The following is a 14,482-nucleotide window of genomic DNA, read 5'->3' on the forward strand; positions in this document are numbered from 1 at the left end:
CAGGTACTGGAGCTTCTTTCTGTCCTTGGTGTGCCCTCTTCTCCCATTGCCCTGTCAGGACACAGGCAGGTAGCACCCATTTACTGAGGGCCCACAGTGTGCCAGGCCTCTCCTGGCAGGTAACCTGCATGACTGGGGACTAGGTGGTCCCTGCCCAGAAAGGGGAAGGAAGGACTCTTCCCCTGGCTCAGCCAGGGCTTTGAGATCAAGGTTGCTGTGGGCAGATGGCCAAGGCTTTATTACATTGAGTGGGTTGCCAGACACCTGCCCTCTAGCCCCACCCCACAGCAGGCTACGTGGGCCGCTCTTGGGGCTGATGTGCAGGGCTGGCCTGGCGTTGGCCTGGTGACAGTCTCCTCCTCAGCCTGGCCAAGGCCCGGATGGGGTTCTGAGCACAGTTGGTCGAGTGGGTCATGTCCTCCAAGGAGGGCTTGCTGGGCCGGCTGCAGGGCTGCTGAGGTGGGGATGCCCGGAGCTGGCACGGTAGAGTCCTGCCCGCACTGGCTGTCCTGCTGCTGGGCAGGTGCTGCCTGTCCGGGGGCCTGAGGGAGGACCAGATGGCAAGATCCCCTGTGAGTAAGGGGGACCAGCCCACCTATCTGCCCCACCTCTGGCAAAGCCTTACTCACCCTGGGGATGTGTTCTGGGCCTGGGCCAGGGGCGCTGCTCCGTGGATGCCCTTGTTGTGAGGGGCCCAGAGCTGGTCCTGTGGAATCAGCTGCAAAAAAACCCAATATCAGAAAGGCTCAGGAAGTTCTCTGTACTGTTCAGAGAGGGTATCATCACCATGGAGGAGAGGGAGGGCCCAAACCTGTACCCACACCCTTCCTCTGAGGGGCAGGGTTTGGGAAGCCTTCCAGGGCTACCTCAGCTGCAGTAAGTGTGGGACGTTTTGCTTTCTGACAAGCTCCAGGTTGCACTTGAAATAGAAGTACCAAGGACTGGAGGGGGAAATTCGGAGCTGGCAGGCACTGTAACACTCTCATGCCTGCTTGAAACCTGTGTAAGCCACGTGATGAGGCAGGCTTCCTTCCCCTTTCTGGGCAGGGACCACCTAGTCCCCAGTCATGCAGGTTACCTGCCAGGAGAGGCCTGGCACACTGTGGGCCCTCAGTAAATGGGTGCTACCTGCCTGTGTCCTGACAGGGCAATGGGAGAAGAGGGCACACCAAGGACAGAAGAAGCTCCAGTACCTGGGCCAGGTGAAAGGCCCACAGCAAGGGCAAAAGGGTGATGTGGAGTCGGTGATTCCTACCAATCAACAGGTTCCCAGGGTGGGGTCTGAAGACCTGCCAGTTAGGTACCTCCTCCAAGTCTCCAAGGGTCGTCCCTCTCAGGTTGGGGAGCCAGGATGCCCACCTTAAGGCCGCCCTGCTGGGCTACTTCCCGGATTTTGGACAGCATAGACCGGAGCCGCCCATTCTCCTCCTGCAGGACCCGGATGCGAATGTCGTTGGCCTGCACCTGCCTCTCCATGTCGTCTGTAACATTGCCGGAGCCTATGGAGACAAGCTCTCTGGTACCTCACCCCAACCCGTGGAACAGGACCTCAGAGGGCACACATGCCAGCTGAGGTATGGCTTGGGTTGGTGGCCTGGCAAGCACAGGTGAGCTGAGCACAGTCAGTGCACTGAGCCTTCCACCTCATCTTCCTTCTCCTGAGGCCTTGTCTCTGCTTCCCACCCCGACTAGCTGGGAGGTGACTGCAGCATTGTAGAATCTGACAGCTGGGTGGGACCTCCAGCTCACTGAAGACTTTGTAACTAGGCAAGAGAGTGAATCTCTGCCAAAGCCGCCTGTTTTCAGAGAGCCAGAGAGACAGTGAGCTGTCCAAAGTCACACAGCCAGCTCTTCTTGGGTATGAGTCACAGGAATTCAGCAAAGACGTTCTTTCTCACCACTTGGGGGATGGAGGTTTCTTCTCTGACTCTATGAACCTGAGCAAGTTGTTGCTTGCTGTGGCTCTCAGTTTCACGGTTTGTAAAAGGGCTCTTGCCCGCCTTGTGGGGCAGATGAAGGGACAGTGGAAGGGCCTGGAACACAGTGCTCAGGACCACTAAATTGTGGTGGATCTTCCTGGCAGCCTTGCAAATGGATTCACCCCCATCCATTTGGGTGAGGGCTGGAGGGGCTGGAATGAGAACCCAGGTTGCCTGGCATCCAGTCCTCTGCTAAGATGGGTAACTAGCACTCCTGTGCCATGGGCTGCATGACACTGGACAACTGGGGCTGTACCCCTGGAGCTGGCTCCGTGGTGTGGTTTGGGGAGACACCAGGATGGGGGACACGAGGAAGTTGAGCAAGGACTGGCATGTGACATGGCAAAGAACACAGGCTGCAGTGTTACAACTGTACATTGGACTCAGCTGTGTGACAGTGGGAGGTCACCTCACCTCTGGGCTTCTGTGTCCCCATCTACACAGAGTGGATGATGCACTGTGTGTCCTGGGAGCTAGGTAGGGGCCACGCTGCAGGCTGGGGAGTTGCAGACCCAGTGTCTTGCCCAGGTGAACCCTCAGCTGCCCGTCCGGGCCCTGATATGCCCTTTCCACCACCTCTGGGTCCCTACTTGGGATCTGGGCCTCGATGGGTCTGTGCAGGTCTGGGAAGGCCACCAGCAGTCGCTCCCGCTCCCTCAGCTCCACGAGCTCCTGTTCCATCCCTGATATGGTCAACTGCAGATCTGTCGTGGTCTGCTCCAGGCTTTGCTTCTCCCGCTGCAGGCTCTGCAGTAGCTCCTGGGGCAGGGAGAGCCTCGTCTTGTCCAAGGAATGGCTCCTGACTCCCCTGGGGACACCCCCTTCCCTTCCAGACAGGGGACTGGCCCACAGGCACTCAGCTGGCTGGATACCCCTCTGGTGAAAGGGAAGAGCCATCCCACACCCTTGCCTTGCCCGCTCCCACCTGCTGGGCCAGGAGCTGGCTCTGCCCCTGCTCCCTCTCGCTCCGTACATTCTGCAGCTGCTCCTCCACGTGGGCCCGCTGGGCCTCGGCCTCGTCCAGGCTGCCCCGCAACTCCTCACGTTCCTGGTCCAGGCTGTCCAGCTGCTGCAGCAGGGCTCGCTGTTTGGACTGCAGGGACTGAGCCGGGGTGGGCAGGCGGGTGAGGCCCAGCCAGCTGGTACAAAGAAGGCTATGGTATCTTTGACCCTCCAAGCCCTCTCCCTTGTGCCCTGCCTGTGTAGAGGGGAAGCTGTGCACAAGCATGCAGAAGAAGGGGCACAGGGAACACAGCTGTATACCCTAATGTATACCCCCAGGCCAGTCAGGGCCAAGCCCCCCAACCTGCAGAGCAGTTGGCCAATTCATTATCAGTCTCGCCCCCTTCTTTACAGTCACAGTCTCCACTCGGAGAGGCATTCTGGGCAATACGCTTTTCTTCTTCTCCTTAGGTCTTCAGTGTCCCATCAGCCCATGTCACTTGGGACCCACATTTCCTGACACCCACTGAGTGCAAAGCAGGAAGAACCAAAGCTGGTCCGTTCTGAGTCCTGGCTCTACCTCTGGCTAGCTGTGCAGCTTTGGCAATTTCCTTAATTGACAAGAGTCAATTGACAAGAGACAAGAGTATCTGCCTCCTTCTGTTGTGATGAGGAATAAGAACAAGAGGGCTCCAGAGGCTGAAGCCTACCATCTGGATCACTACACACACCTGATGCACGGTGACCATGACTGTTTGCAGGGCACTGAGAAAAGCACCTGCTTGCAGTTGACAGGCTTTCCCATACTGGGCCATGCCTGATGCTGGGGACTTCCACCTGGGGTCTTGGCTTCCCAAATGAGCCTCTGAGACTAAGAACAGTCAGGACAGTCCCCAGACCTATCCCCTTCTCTAGGTGGCAGGTTACTTGCTCCCTCAGCCATACTCTTGAGGGTTCCTGCAAGGCCCCAATGCCGAGGGCACAGCTGTATTCTGGGCTTCGGCTCACCCTTGCCCTCCCTATCCTTCCTCTGACTGATGGACTAATCACCAGCCCTTGGCATCCAGTTTAAAGGCCACTTCCTCCCAGAAGCCATCCTGGACTCCCACAGGCAGATGTGCCTGTCCCTCTGTAGACTCCTGCAGTACTTTTCCTGCCCGTTAGCCATCTGGCAGCAGAACTACGGTGGCCCAACTGCTTGTCCTCACTGGGTGGGGAGCTCCTCCAGAACAAGGCCTCCTTTGGCTATATCTGTTCCTGGATCACTGTTTCCCCAGGGCCCAGGGCTCAGGGAAAGGCTCAGACTCTTGGTAAAAATCAAACAACCTGGGTGCATGCTGGGGAGTAGGTACCCTACACGGATAACCCCCCACACCCCACCAATGGAGCTCTCTCTTCCTGCAGCCCATGTTGCAGATACCCTCCAGTGCTGGGGGCCTCACCTCCTGGTGGCGGACCATGCTGTCAACTCGGGCTTTCTCCTTGTCCAGCTCTGTGCTGGCCCAGCGGATCTGCTGGCTGGCCCCATCCAGCCGCCCTGCCAGCACCTGCACCTGCTCCTCCAGCCGGTGTACCTGCCTCTCGGCCTCTGCCCTGCGCTCGGCCTCCTCTTGAAGCTGCCGGGCCTTGGTCTCTGCAGGATTGGGTGGGCATGGGAAAGGGTAGTGCAGGGAAGCCTGGGTGCAAGTCCCTGTGCTGCCTCTGACCCGGATGGGACCTGAGGTGGGGTGCGGAGGGGTCTCATCTCTGGGTCTCAGTGTCCTCAGCCACAAAATGGGGCCCTGAACGCTGCCTGAAGTGGGTTGTGAAAATAGAAGGTGCTCTTTGGGCGGGAAGTGGCACCCCAACTCTGGCCATCACCCAACAGCGTGGCCAGTCAGGCCCACTCTCCTTGTGGTTCCCTTTCTCTGCCCCAGAAGCCCAGGGGACAGAGATGGAGGGTGCTCATCCTGCTGCACCACCGAGCACATGGCACGGGGTTCAGGGCCACACAATGGGACTCCTCACCCACAGCCTGCATGGACTCCTGTTGCTGCTTCAGCTCCCTCTCCAGGGTGGCCACCTTCATCCTGAGGTCACTTGTTTCTATGGCAGCCGAGAGAGAGGGGTCTTTCAGAGGCTCCCTTGGCCCTGGCCAGTGCCTTCACACCCGGTGTACCCTGCAAAGCAGTGGCAGCTGTTGCCGTGCAGAGGGGCTCCCTGAGCTTGTAGAAGCTCTAGGGAGATGCCAGGAGGCCTGGGCCCCCATTTGCCCTATCTACTGGCTGACTGCCATGCTTCTATACCTCTCTGGGCCTTAGTGTCCTCCACAGAGGCAACAGGCTGAGAAAAGGCAGTGGCTTGCCCAAATCCGTCAGGCCACACCGCATCAGTGGGTGCTGGCCCATTTCTGGTGCCATAGCTATACCTTTGCCTGACGGCTTCCACTGAAGCCAAAGAGGCTGCTCTGCTGGCTGGAGGTGCCAGGGGAGTAGCTCTGCCAGGAGCTACTTCAGCGACACCGGAGTGAGTGGATTAATTCCCTGGCTCCCTCACCCTCCTATGGGGCAGCTCTGAGGTGCGTGTTCTATACCACCAGCTCCAGTGTTCCCCGTTGGGATCAAGCTCCAGTTGCCTGCAGTGTCACCAGCTTGATGAGTTGCCTTCCCTCTGTGTCTCTTGCCCACTCCTTAGCCTGGGTTTCTTTACACCAACTACTGATACCTGCAGCCCTGTTGTGGGGGCCGCTTCTGGGAGAGCCCGCGCTAAGGCCATAGCAGAGCCTTGGGCACTAAGGGTCCGGGGTCTGGGGCACAGACCTGTGAGCAGTTGCTGCTTGTTGTGCTCCCACTCCACCAGGTGCTGCGCGGCTTCATCTGCCTGTCGCCGCCGTTCCCCCTGCTCCTGCTGCAGTGCCTGCTCCAGCTCGCCCACCTGCTTCCTCAGTCCATCCTTCTGGCCCTCAGCCTCCTCCAGCTGGGCCCTAAGGGGCCCAACAAGCTGAGCGAGGGCCCCCACATGCTTACTGAGGCGTGTCAGGTCTTTGCTCTGCTCTGCCGCCCAGTGGCCCATGGTGGCGGCCGGCAGCGGCCTGAGCCCCATGTTGTCCTGCACCAGCTGCTGGAACTGGCCTAAGGACGAGGGCAAGTTCTGGCTCTGACATAGGCTGATGACCATGTTGCCCACCTCCCGCAGGCTTCCCTGGACACTGATGCATGCATCACAGGGCACCAGGGCCGTCTCCACAGTCTGGGAGTGGACGTTCCTACTGTTCTTGACGGTCCTGGCTGGACATTGCAGGGATACTCTGGCAGGGAGGCTGTCTGGCTCCTGGCAGGTCTGGGGCGAGCCCGGCATTGGGGAGGGGGGCTTGATGAACTTGGCAGTCACAAATTCAGGGCTCCTGGCTGGCTCACCCTTGGCTGTGGGCTTGGAGGTGAGGGTCTCCCCTTGGTTTACCCTTTTCTGTGGTCAGGAAAAGAAAGGGAAAGCAGATGAGGGAGACAGGCCTGGAAGGTGACCAGTTTCCTGGGGATATTGTGACAGCCTCTCCTGATATTCAGACCCTCATTATCTGACACCAATGTGAATGAGAGAGAGAAACTTCTCCTTTCTACTGCCTCAATTTACCAAGCCAAGGCCCCTTCTCTGCTGCCCCCTGCCCTAGGCTCCGTGTAGTTACATGCATGGCATTAGGTGTCTAACAGTGAAGCTGCAGCTGCCAGTTACTGGGGTCTTGCCTAGTGGACTTGCTTGCTGTCAGGTCACCGTAGCTGCTCGCAGTTTTCCTTTCCTCCCTGTTTCCTTTCCTCCCCCCTGTTTCCTTTCCTCCCCTTCACTGGGGATTTGTGAAGATTACGAGATAAGCCATAACAAATGGGGCTAACATTAACAGTATTACCCAACAACGCCCCGAGAGGTAGGAATTGCTATTATTCCCACTGTACAGATGAACAAACTGAGGTTCAGAGTAGGTAGGGATTTTCCCCAAAGTCCCATGCATAAAGAGCAGAGCCAGGTAGCCCAGACATGACCCCTGAGGCCTGCATTGCTAACTGCGTACTATATTTGGCATTGATAGGAAGGCTCCAGAGTTGATACTATCTCCTTCAGGAAGCATGGGGCCAGCAAAGGATGTGGTACACACATGGTGTGCAAGGAAGCTGGGACTGCGGCAGGTATGAGGGTGGCCATGGTTGGGGAGTGGGGGGGAGCCAACCCACCTGTGGGGCTGCCTGCTTGTAGAGCATGCCCAGCCTCAGTAGGCTGTTCCAAAAGCACCGCGCTGTGAGCCCCACAGACATGCAGCGCCCCACGGCCTGGGCAGAGGGCACCGTTTGCTCTGAACCAAGGTTCTCCAAGTAGCTGGCACAGCTCTGAAGCAGCAGCAGGAGCCTGTGGGCAGAGACGGGAGGGTCAGCTAGGGTAGAGCCTGGTGCAGGCATACCTACACACCATGCAACTAGCAGCCTCTGGCTCTGAGGACTTAGAGGGCCTTAAAATGTGCTCTACTGGACCAGCTTCAAACCCAATCCAAGAGCCACTTCCTCTAGGAAGCCCTCCCTGAGGGCTGCGCTTGGGGGCCTCTTCCAGGCTTCCTGGGTAACAGCACTGCTACCTGGCTGTTCCCCACTACACTGGGATGCTCTGGGAGACAGGGTCTTGCTTCAGTTGTGCTGTGAGTGCTCGGAAGGTGCTGGGTGGGTGGCTGCATTACATCACATGGCTCAGAGCCTTCACCTTACAGAGGACAGAGCAGAGACTCTGAGAGGGGAAAGGGCCTGCCCACAGCTTCAGGGCGAGCATGCAGGGCAGGCGTGCCCTGGAGTTTCCTGATTCTAGTCAGGGTCTCCTGCAGGGCAAGCTACTCCTGTGACATGGGACACATGAAGACAGCTGGGTGTTTATGTTAACCTCAGTGTTCAAAATTAGAGTCAGGCTACTTTTAAGAAAGAGAGGCATTAGAAGGATGAGCTTGGATCTGCATGGGAACCAAGCTATTTTAAAGGAAGAGGAATTATGTTTACAGAGCATACTGGGCAGGTAAGCCACCTTGTCTTGTTCCGAGTGCAGAAGGGTCATCCTAAACCCACCGGGGCCTTGGGCGGAGAAGGCCTGGGGAGGATGCACCAAATGCCTCCAGGGCCCACCCCTTTCTGGGCCAAGGTGTCTTCCTCTGTGAATGGGAACAGCTGTGTCTGCTGCAGGGCTGGGCAGCACTGGTGGGGTGGGGGGTGGGGGGCAGGGGGAAGAGCCTGGAAAGAAGACAGAGCATGGCCTTGACAGAGGGAGTGGAGAAGACATGTCAGCAACAGCTTCCCCAGAGGCATAGGTAGACTGGGCCTTGATGGATGAGTGGGGCTTGGCCGGACCAGGAAGGGCTGGGCAGGGGTGCTCGAGCAGAGGGCACAGTGTATGTAAAGGCACAGAGGAAGGAAGGTGTGTTCTGTGCTTATCCGTGTTTAGCCTTTCACAGGCTCCAAATAATGCTTTCATACTGGGGGTTCTTCTAAGTGGTTACCCTGGCTTCTCTGTCCCCAGGCAGGTCATCCCCAGACCGCTGGTGTCCTTGCCTGTCAGGCCCCATGACTTCGGTACGTGTATGGATTTGGAGCACAGGGAGCCTGGGTTTCGGGCCCCAGGAAGTGGAAGCCTGATGACCATGTTGCGTTTAATGATAGTGTGGAAGTGGAGGGGCTTCAGGGCAATCTGCTGGCCTCTTCCCAGCAGGGCCAGAATCTGGAAAAACATATCCCATGTCTGACCTTGTGACACAGAGAATAGCATAGCCCACAAGACACCAGGAAAAAGAGCCTGGGATGGAAACTCTGAGCAGCAGCCGTGGTGTCCCCAAGGCACAGAAACCCTGAGGAGGCAGCGACGGCAGCTGGAGAGGCAGTTGTTGTGGTGGGGTCGGGGAGGGGGGGAGGTTGCTGGCAACCCCCTGAGGCAGGCACAATAGGAAAGTACAGCACGTGACAGAAGAGATCACTATGAGGGCCTTGAACTGAACAGCCTCCTGACAGGTACTCAGTTAAAGGTGATTATTGTCACCAACATTATCCCTGCTGAGGGGGATCCCAAGGCTGGTCTACTGGTTTAAGGGGCAGATGCCAGCATCCTGAGATCACCAGGTTTGGTGGAGGCCCTCACCTGTCTATGACCAGCTCCAGCAGAACAGCATGGGACAGCTGCGTGAACTCGGGGTCACCTGGCACATGGTCATAGTGCTCTAGCAGGGCCACCATGTCCAGGTCGCAAGCCACACGGTCAGGGAACTTCCAGGAGGGGAAGCGCACAGGCCCAGCACGAGAGAACACATCCACAATGGCGCCCTGTAAGTCGGTGAGGTCCTTGCGCAGGCTGTCCATGCAGGACTGGCTGCCCAGCAAGTGCGCCATCCTCGTGGCTCCTGCTGAGCAGAGAGGATCCCCGTTAGCCAGAGCCATGTGGCTGCTGCTGGAGGAAACTTCCTAAAACCCCGATCTGCCCTGTTCTTAGGCCGAAAGTCCAACCTAGACCCTGGGGAAAAGTCTTTCCCAGGCCTGGGTCATGGGCCCTTTGGTACCTGCTGGTGGGTAGACTTTACCAAAGTCCCTCTCATCCCCCCAACGCAATGCCCACACTGCCAATTCCATAGCTCCAGGAGTCCCTCCAAGGGCCCAGGTGTGCCAGACCCCTGCTAAAGGCTGGGCAGATACAGCTATGAACAACTACCTATAGTCCTTCTCTCCCTGAGCAAACCACTGAACAGGCAACTGACACCTAAAAGAGAGTGGTAGTTACAGGGTGACAGGAAGGGCTGGATCATGCTGGGCCACTGTCAGCTCCTGCCTGGACAGCTGCAGCATCTTCCAGCAGGGCCGCAGGTCTGATCCCTCCAATTGACGCACTTCAGCTCTAGAGATCTGGGCCAAACCCGACCCGAGCATGTCACACCGGCTAACACCCCTCAGGACTCCCTTGGGAGAAAGGCCACCTCTGGCCACATCTCCCCCACCGCCATACTCTGCGTCCCAACCACCATCAGCTCCAAACAGCAGTTCAAGTGCCAGCACTCATTTCTAAACCTGGGCCCGATCTGTCTCTCTGTCTATATCATGCTTTCCCCATTCAATTCCCATCACCCCGCTAATTCCTCTCATCCTTTGGGCTTCCTGGATATCACCTCCTTCAGGAAGCCCTCCCTGACCACCCTCTAGGGCAAGACACCAGTAAAAGTGCTCAAGCAATAATAAACATTATTCTTGTGATTACTATTATTAGCAGTAGCAACAACAAAGACCATCCTTGTCTGGAGCCACTGCCTGCCTTCTATATGTCCCCTTTCCCCCTGCAGCCCATACAGAATGCTTCTTGTCCATCTCTGGAATCTGTGGACATCTGAAGAAAGTGACAAATGGTCCCTGGTCCTTGATTCAGAAGGTAGAAAAGCATGACACTGTCCTGCCCCTCCAGTGGCTCATCGCATGCCCTGCCAGTTTCACCCTCTTCCCTCTGTTCAGAGCTGGGCAGCCCTGGTTCTTCCCCACCCTGCAGCAGGGTCTCTTGTCCTTTGTGAGTTTCTTAGCAGCAGAAAGCACTTCTTGTACCATAGCTCTTCCCTTCCCTGCATGGGCTGCTTGGGCAGTATTTAGGTCATGGTTGGTTTCCCTGATTCCCAGCAAGTCCAGGCCTGGTACAGAAGTTTCTCTTCCTCCAACCTATTTCTATCCCAACCTCACTCATCTCAGAAAATGGCACCCCCACTATGTGCAGCTGGACACTTCCTTGTACTCCCTTCCTTTACCCTCACATCCAAGCGCCTAGTGCTGCCAATCCTGTGTCCAGACCACACTGAGAACCCACCACCGTGTTCGTTAGTGCTGCTCCACACCCCATCTTCTCCCTAGACCACCGCCACCGCCTCCCTTAGGAGTCACCCTCGTCCCTCTGCCCAGCACCACCTCGTCCATTCATTCTGTATATGGCCAGAGTGATCATTTAAAAGGCAACTCACCCCCCCAGCCTAGAACTCTTGAATGGCTTTCTACAGCATAAACACTGGAACACTTCCTTGGGCTCTGCCCCTGTGTGGTCTGTTCCCACTTCAGCATTTTACCATCCAGAATGTGCCCTCACCTTCCGACACTTTCTCTAGATAAGACACATTCCTTCAGGTCCCGAGGCCAGGTGAGTTCACCTGTTACACATTCTCAGAGCACTCTGTTCTTTTCCCTCCCAGCATACACCACACTGGCACTGAATTATTATTTGAATAATTATTTGTAGTTAGCAGTCTGTTTCTCTACAAGTGCATGGACTGTCTTTTAAGTTCACTGTGGTATGACCTGGCCACCTGGGCTGAGAGACCTGAGGGACTGCTTGTGCCCACAGCTCCTGGGATGCTCAAAGGCACCCAGAGGTGATTCCTGAGGGCTGAGCTGGCCTCTCTGGCTTCCCAGAGGACTTGGGCCCTGTCCTCACCTCTGCACAGGTGCCTGCCGGTGAAGCTGAATGCCCGAGTATGTCTGGCTGTCAGACTAGCCTGTGGGCTCTGGGGTTCAGGGTCAGAGGCTCATCCAGGTCCCTGGCTTCCTATATCCAGTGCAGGGCTGGCCCCAAGTAGCTCTTCAGTGTCTGGGAATGGATGAAGGCAAGAGTGAGTGAGTGGGCACTCAGGGAGACTTCCTGGGGTGGGGTGGGGGCAGGGAGAAGCCTGTCCCAGAAGAAGAAGAGGGTGTCCCAGGCTAGAGGAATGGAGTGAGAGAAAGCACATGTGGGGCCACCTACCTTAAGCCTGAGCACAGAGGTTGTACTTTAATGGTGTTAGGCCCTGACCACAAGGACCTAGTGTGTGTTACTTCCTGAATCTGCCTCCTTTACACAGGTGAGGAACCTGAGGCTCTGGAAAGTTAGGGGATTAACCCGAGGTCACTCAGGGAGCTAGGATTCTTGAGTCCAACATTTCTGCTCTGTCTTCAGGCCATGCTGCTTCTAGAGCAGCACTGTCCAAAAGAATTGTAATGCTAGCCTTATATGGGATTTTAAATTTTCTACTAGCCATAAAAAAGTAAAAAGAAACAGGTAAGTTAATTTTAACTATATATTTTATTTAACCTAATAAACCCCAAATACTCTCACTCCAACATGAAATCAAAATAACATTATTAAGGAGATTATTTTACAGTCTTTTCCACATTCGGTCTCAAAATCCAGTGTCTATGTGACACAGCACATTTCAATTTGGACCAGCCACCATCTTCAAATGCACCACCACATGGACTGGTGGCTACTGTACTGGACAGTGCAGGTATAGAGGGTCACATCCTGTGTGTTCACGAAGCAAATGGTGACTGAGCACCTATGAACGCTGGGCACTGTGTCAAGAATACAGACAGAGAAGGACACACAGAGCCCTGTCCCCAGGGACCACCTCTGAGGACCCCTACGGGGGGCAGGTCTTTGGTGTGTCAGTTCTGTCAGTTCCACCCACGGGGCAATGAGTATCCACCCTACAACACTCATAAACACACACTGGCCCACATCCCGCAAACTCATGTTGCCGCGGTGACCGCCTCTTGTGAGATATTGCAACCCGTGAGATTTTATTTATATCCCCAAGGAATGAGGCAGAAACAAACAAAAAACAGACTGAAAGATTCTGGGTTTCCTTCCTGGAATGGGAGGGAGGAAATAAATAAGGCAAGCAATCCCATCCTGGCAGGAGGCATATGCAGGTGGCAAAGCACCTGGAACTCAGGAGCTTGCTTGTGAAGACATCAAGAAACACTGACCTGTTCACCCTCAAATAACTATAGCTGCCATCTGGGACCATTTGAGATACCAACTCCTGAACTCTGGTTCTGTTAAGTAGAACAAATGCCAAAGCATCAGTCATATGTGAAAGGAAAACAACACTGAAAAATACCCAAGGTTACCACCCGTCGTTTTCTTCTGAACACTAGAGATTTGCAGTTACAAACGTGTTTTGAGAACCACTTAGTTTTGTGTCAAGTGAAGAAGCATTTGACATGGTCTTTCTCTGTAATTCCTGGGTCTTGAGTGGAACCCTCAGCCTGAAGCTGCCAGCCCTGTACTGACTGAGATCATATAGGTGATGGCACTAATTGTGCTAACATTGCCCTGAGGAAGGAGCAGCAGCTAACCCTGCCTCTGAGTTCCCTCATGCTTAAGGTGGACTTTTGACTTGCAGAGAAGGGACGGGGCCTTTCTTCCACTCCCATTCAACATGAAAGCTCTTTCCTTCTCTGAGCCATAGGACCCTACCCCTCTGGTAAAGATTATGCCCACCTCTGGGGTGCCTGGGTGGCCCAGTCTGTTAAGCGTCCGACTTCGGCTTAGGTCATCATTTCAGGTCATCATCTCGAGGTTCTTGGGTTTGAGCCCTGCGTCAGGCTCTGTGCTAACAGCTCAGAGTCTAGAGCCTGCATAGGATTCTGAGTCTCCCTATCTTTCTGCCCCTCCCCAGCTCGCATTCTGTCTCTCTCAAAAATAAATAAACGTTTAAAAAAAAAAAAAAAAGATCTTGCCTACCTCCTGGCCAGTGCCCCTGCTGAGATTCAAGGTCATCAAACACTTTGGAAATTCTAAAACGAGTTGACAGCCTCTGACTCAGGATTGCTAATTGCCCGGATCCCTGGGGATAATAAAGGACCTGAATGAAGACAAAGGAATAAGTAGCTGCACTAGTAAAGGAACAAGAATGGGTTTGGATTTCCACTCCACCAACTCAAAACTTCACTGTTCTCATCTGTAAATAAGTTGCTATAAGAAATAAGTGATGTAAAGCATGTAGTGTTTGGCACAGGGTCAATAAATCCTAGCTATCATCGTTCTACATTAATAATAACAACAATGACATAAACCAGCTATGGAGTGTGTGCGTGTGAGAAAGAGGGCTGGGGTAAGACACTTGGGAGGGCATCTCTTCCTACCCGGGCTCCATTTCACAGGTGAAGAAACTGTTCAACTATCCAGACAGGGCAAAAGACGGCCGGGATTCAGGAGCTGGGAGGGAGGGGTGACGGGACAAAGAAGACAGTATCTCAGGAGAGGAAGTGGAATGGGCGGGATTCGAGGTGAGCCTCGGGGAAGCTAGGGTCAGCAGGAACGCACCTGAAAAGGTATTGATTTGAGCTGGTCTGTGGGGCTTGAGGGCGGGACTATGGGAGGTAGAGGGTGGAACCTAAGAAAGGCAGTCCCACGGGAAAAGGGACCAGTGGGAATTAGGGCTTGGGACTTGGGAAGGGGGTATAGAGGAGGTGGACCTGAAGCAAAAGAGGAGTTTAAGGGAGAAGGAAGGCGGGGTTTTCAGAGGCAGCCTCGAGGGGAAGGGGCTCTCCAAAGGGACAGGCCAATGTGAGGGAGCGAGGAACCCACCTTAGGACTAAAGGAGAGGGGAGCCAAGGTCGTGAGGTGCGGGCGGAGAGTGTCCGGAGGGTGATATAGGACGTCTCCCCAGTCTCCTGCGTTGCAGCCTCAGCCCCAGTGTCTGGTCGGCTCATGAACTGTCCCCTGCGCGCCTGCTGCTGCTGTGATCGCCTACAAATCCTAGCCTGGTGCCCCGACCGCTGCCATGG

The 14,482-nt window shown here is 55.4% G+C and overlaps 1 protein-coding gene and 1 long non-coding RNA gene across 18 annotated transcripts; one reads left to right on the top strand and one right to left on the bottom strand.

The window, feature by feature from the left end:
* Positions 1-211: 211 nt before the first annotated feature.
* CCDC157 (coiled-coil domain containing 157) lies at positions 212-14,481 on the bottom strand. 17 transcript variants are annotated; one of them, XM_045041987.1, is made up of 15 exons: positions 14,283-14,477; positions 13,437-13,539; positions 12,677-12,745; positions 11,673-11,786; positions 11,367-11,519; positions 9,054-9,312; positions 7,124-7,295; positions 5,720-6,365; positions 4,929-5,006; positions 4,364-4,554; positions 2,905-3,081; positions 2,570-2,738; positions 1,360-1,499; positions 630-718; positions 212-542 (listed from the first exon to the last, which is right to left on the bottom strand). In XM_045041987.1, the coding sequence occupies exons 6-15, from the start codon at positions 9,299-9,301 to the stop codon at positions 293-295; spliced, it is 2,160 nt and encodes a 719-aa protein (XP_044897922.1). In that variant the 5' UTR covers positions 9,302-9,312; positions 11,367-11,519; positions 11,673-11,786; positions 12,677-12,745; positions 13,437-13,539; positions 14,283-14,477; the 3' UTR covers positions 212-292. The 17 variants fall into 17 exon arrangements, with proteins under 17 accessions (XP_044897922.1, XP_044897934.1, XP_044897933.1 ...); XM_045041999.1 differs by lacking the exon at positions 11,673-11,786 and having other exon boundaries at positions 2,953-3,081; positions 14,283-14,481; XM_045041998.1 differs by lacking the exon at positions 11,673-11,786 and having other exon boundaries at positions 2,905-3,072; positions 14,283-14,480.
* On the top strand, positions 1,472-4,169 carry LOC109493279. Its single transcript, XR_002147415.3, has 2 exons — positions 1,472-1,607; positions 3,393-4,169. It is a non-coding gene; the product is annotated as an uncharacterized LOC109493279 (long non-coding RNA).
* Position 14,482: the final 1 nt, after the last annotated feature.

This window comes from Felis catus, chromosome D3 (assembly GCF_018350175.1).
Source record: "Felis catus isolate Fca126 chromosome D3, F.catus_Fca126_mat1.0, whole genome shotgun sequence".
NCBI classification, from domain to species: Eukaryota; Metazoa; Chordata; class Mammalia; order Carnivora; family Felidae; genus Felis; species Felis catus.

What these genes read in the sequence shown, in the direction of transcription:
- CCDC157 (XM_045041997.1), bottom strand. Translation starts at nt 9,301, where the DNA reads ATGGCGCACTTGCTGGGCAGCCAGTCCTGCATGGACAGCCTGCGCAAG. An exon ending in CTGGAGCTGGTCATAGACAG is followed by an intron (nt 7,296 to 9,053) that starts GTGAGGGCCTCC and finishes CTCTGCCCACAG; the next exon opens with GCTCCTGCTGCTGCTTCAGA. An exon ending in CCCAGCAGGGCGGCCTTAAG is followed by an intron (nt 719 to 1,359) that starts GTGGGCATCCTG and finishes GTTTTTTTGCAG; the next exon opens with CTGATTCCACAGGACCAGCT.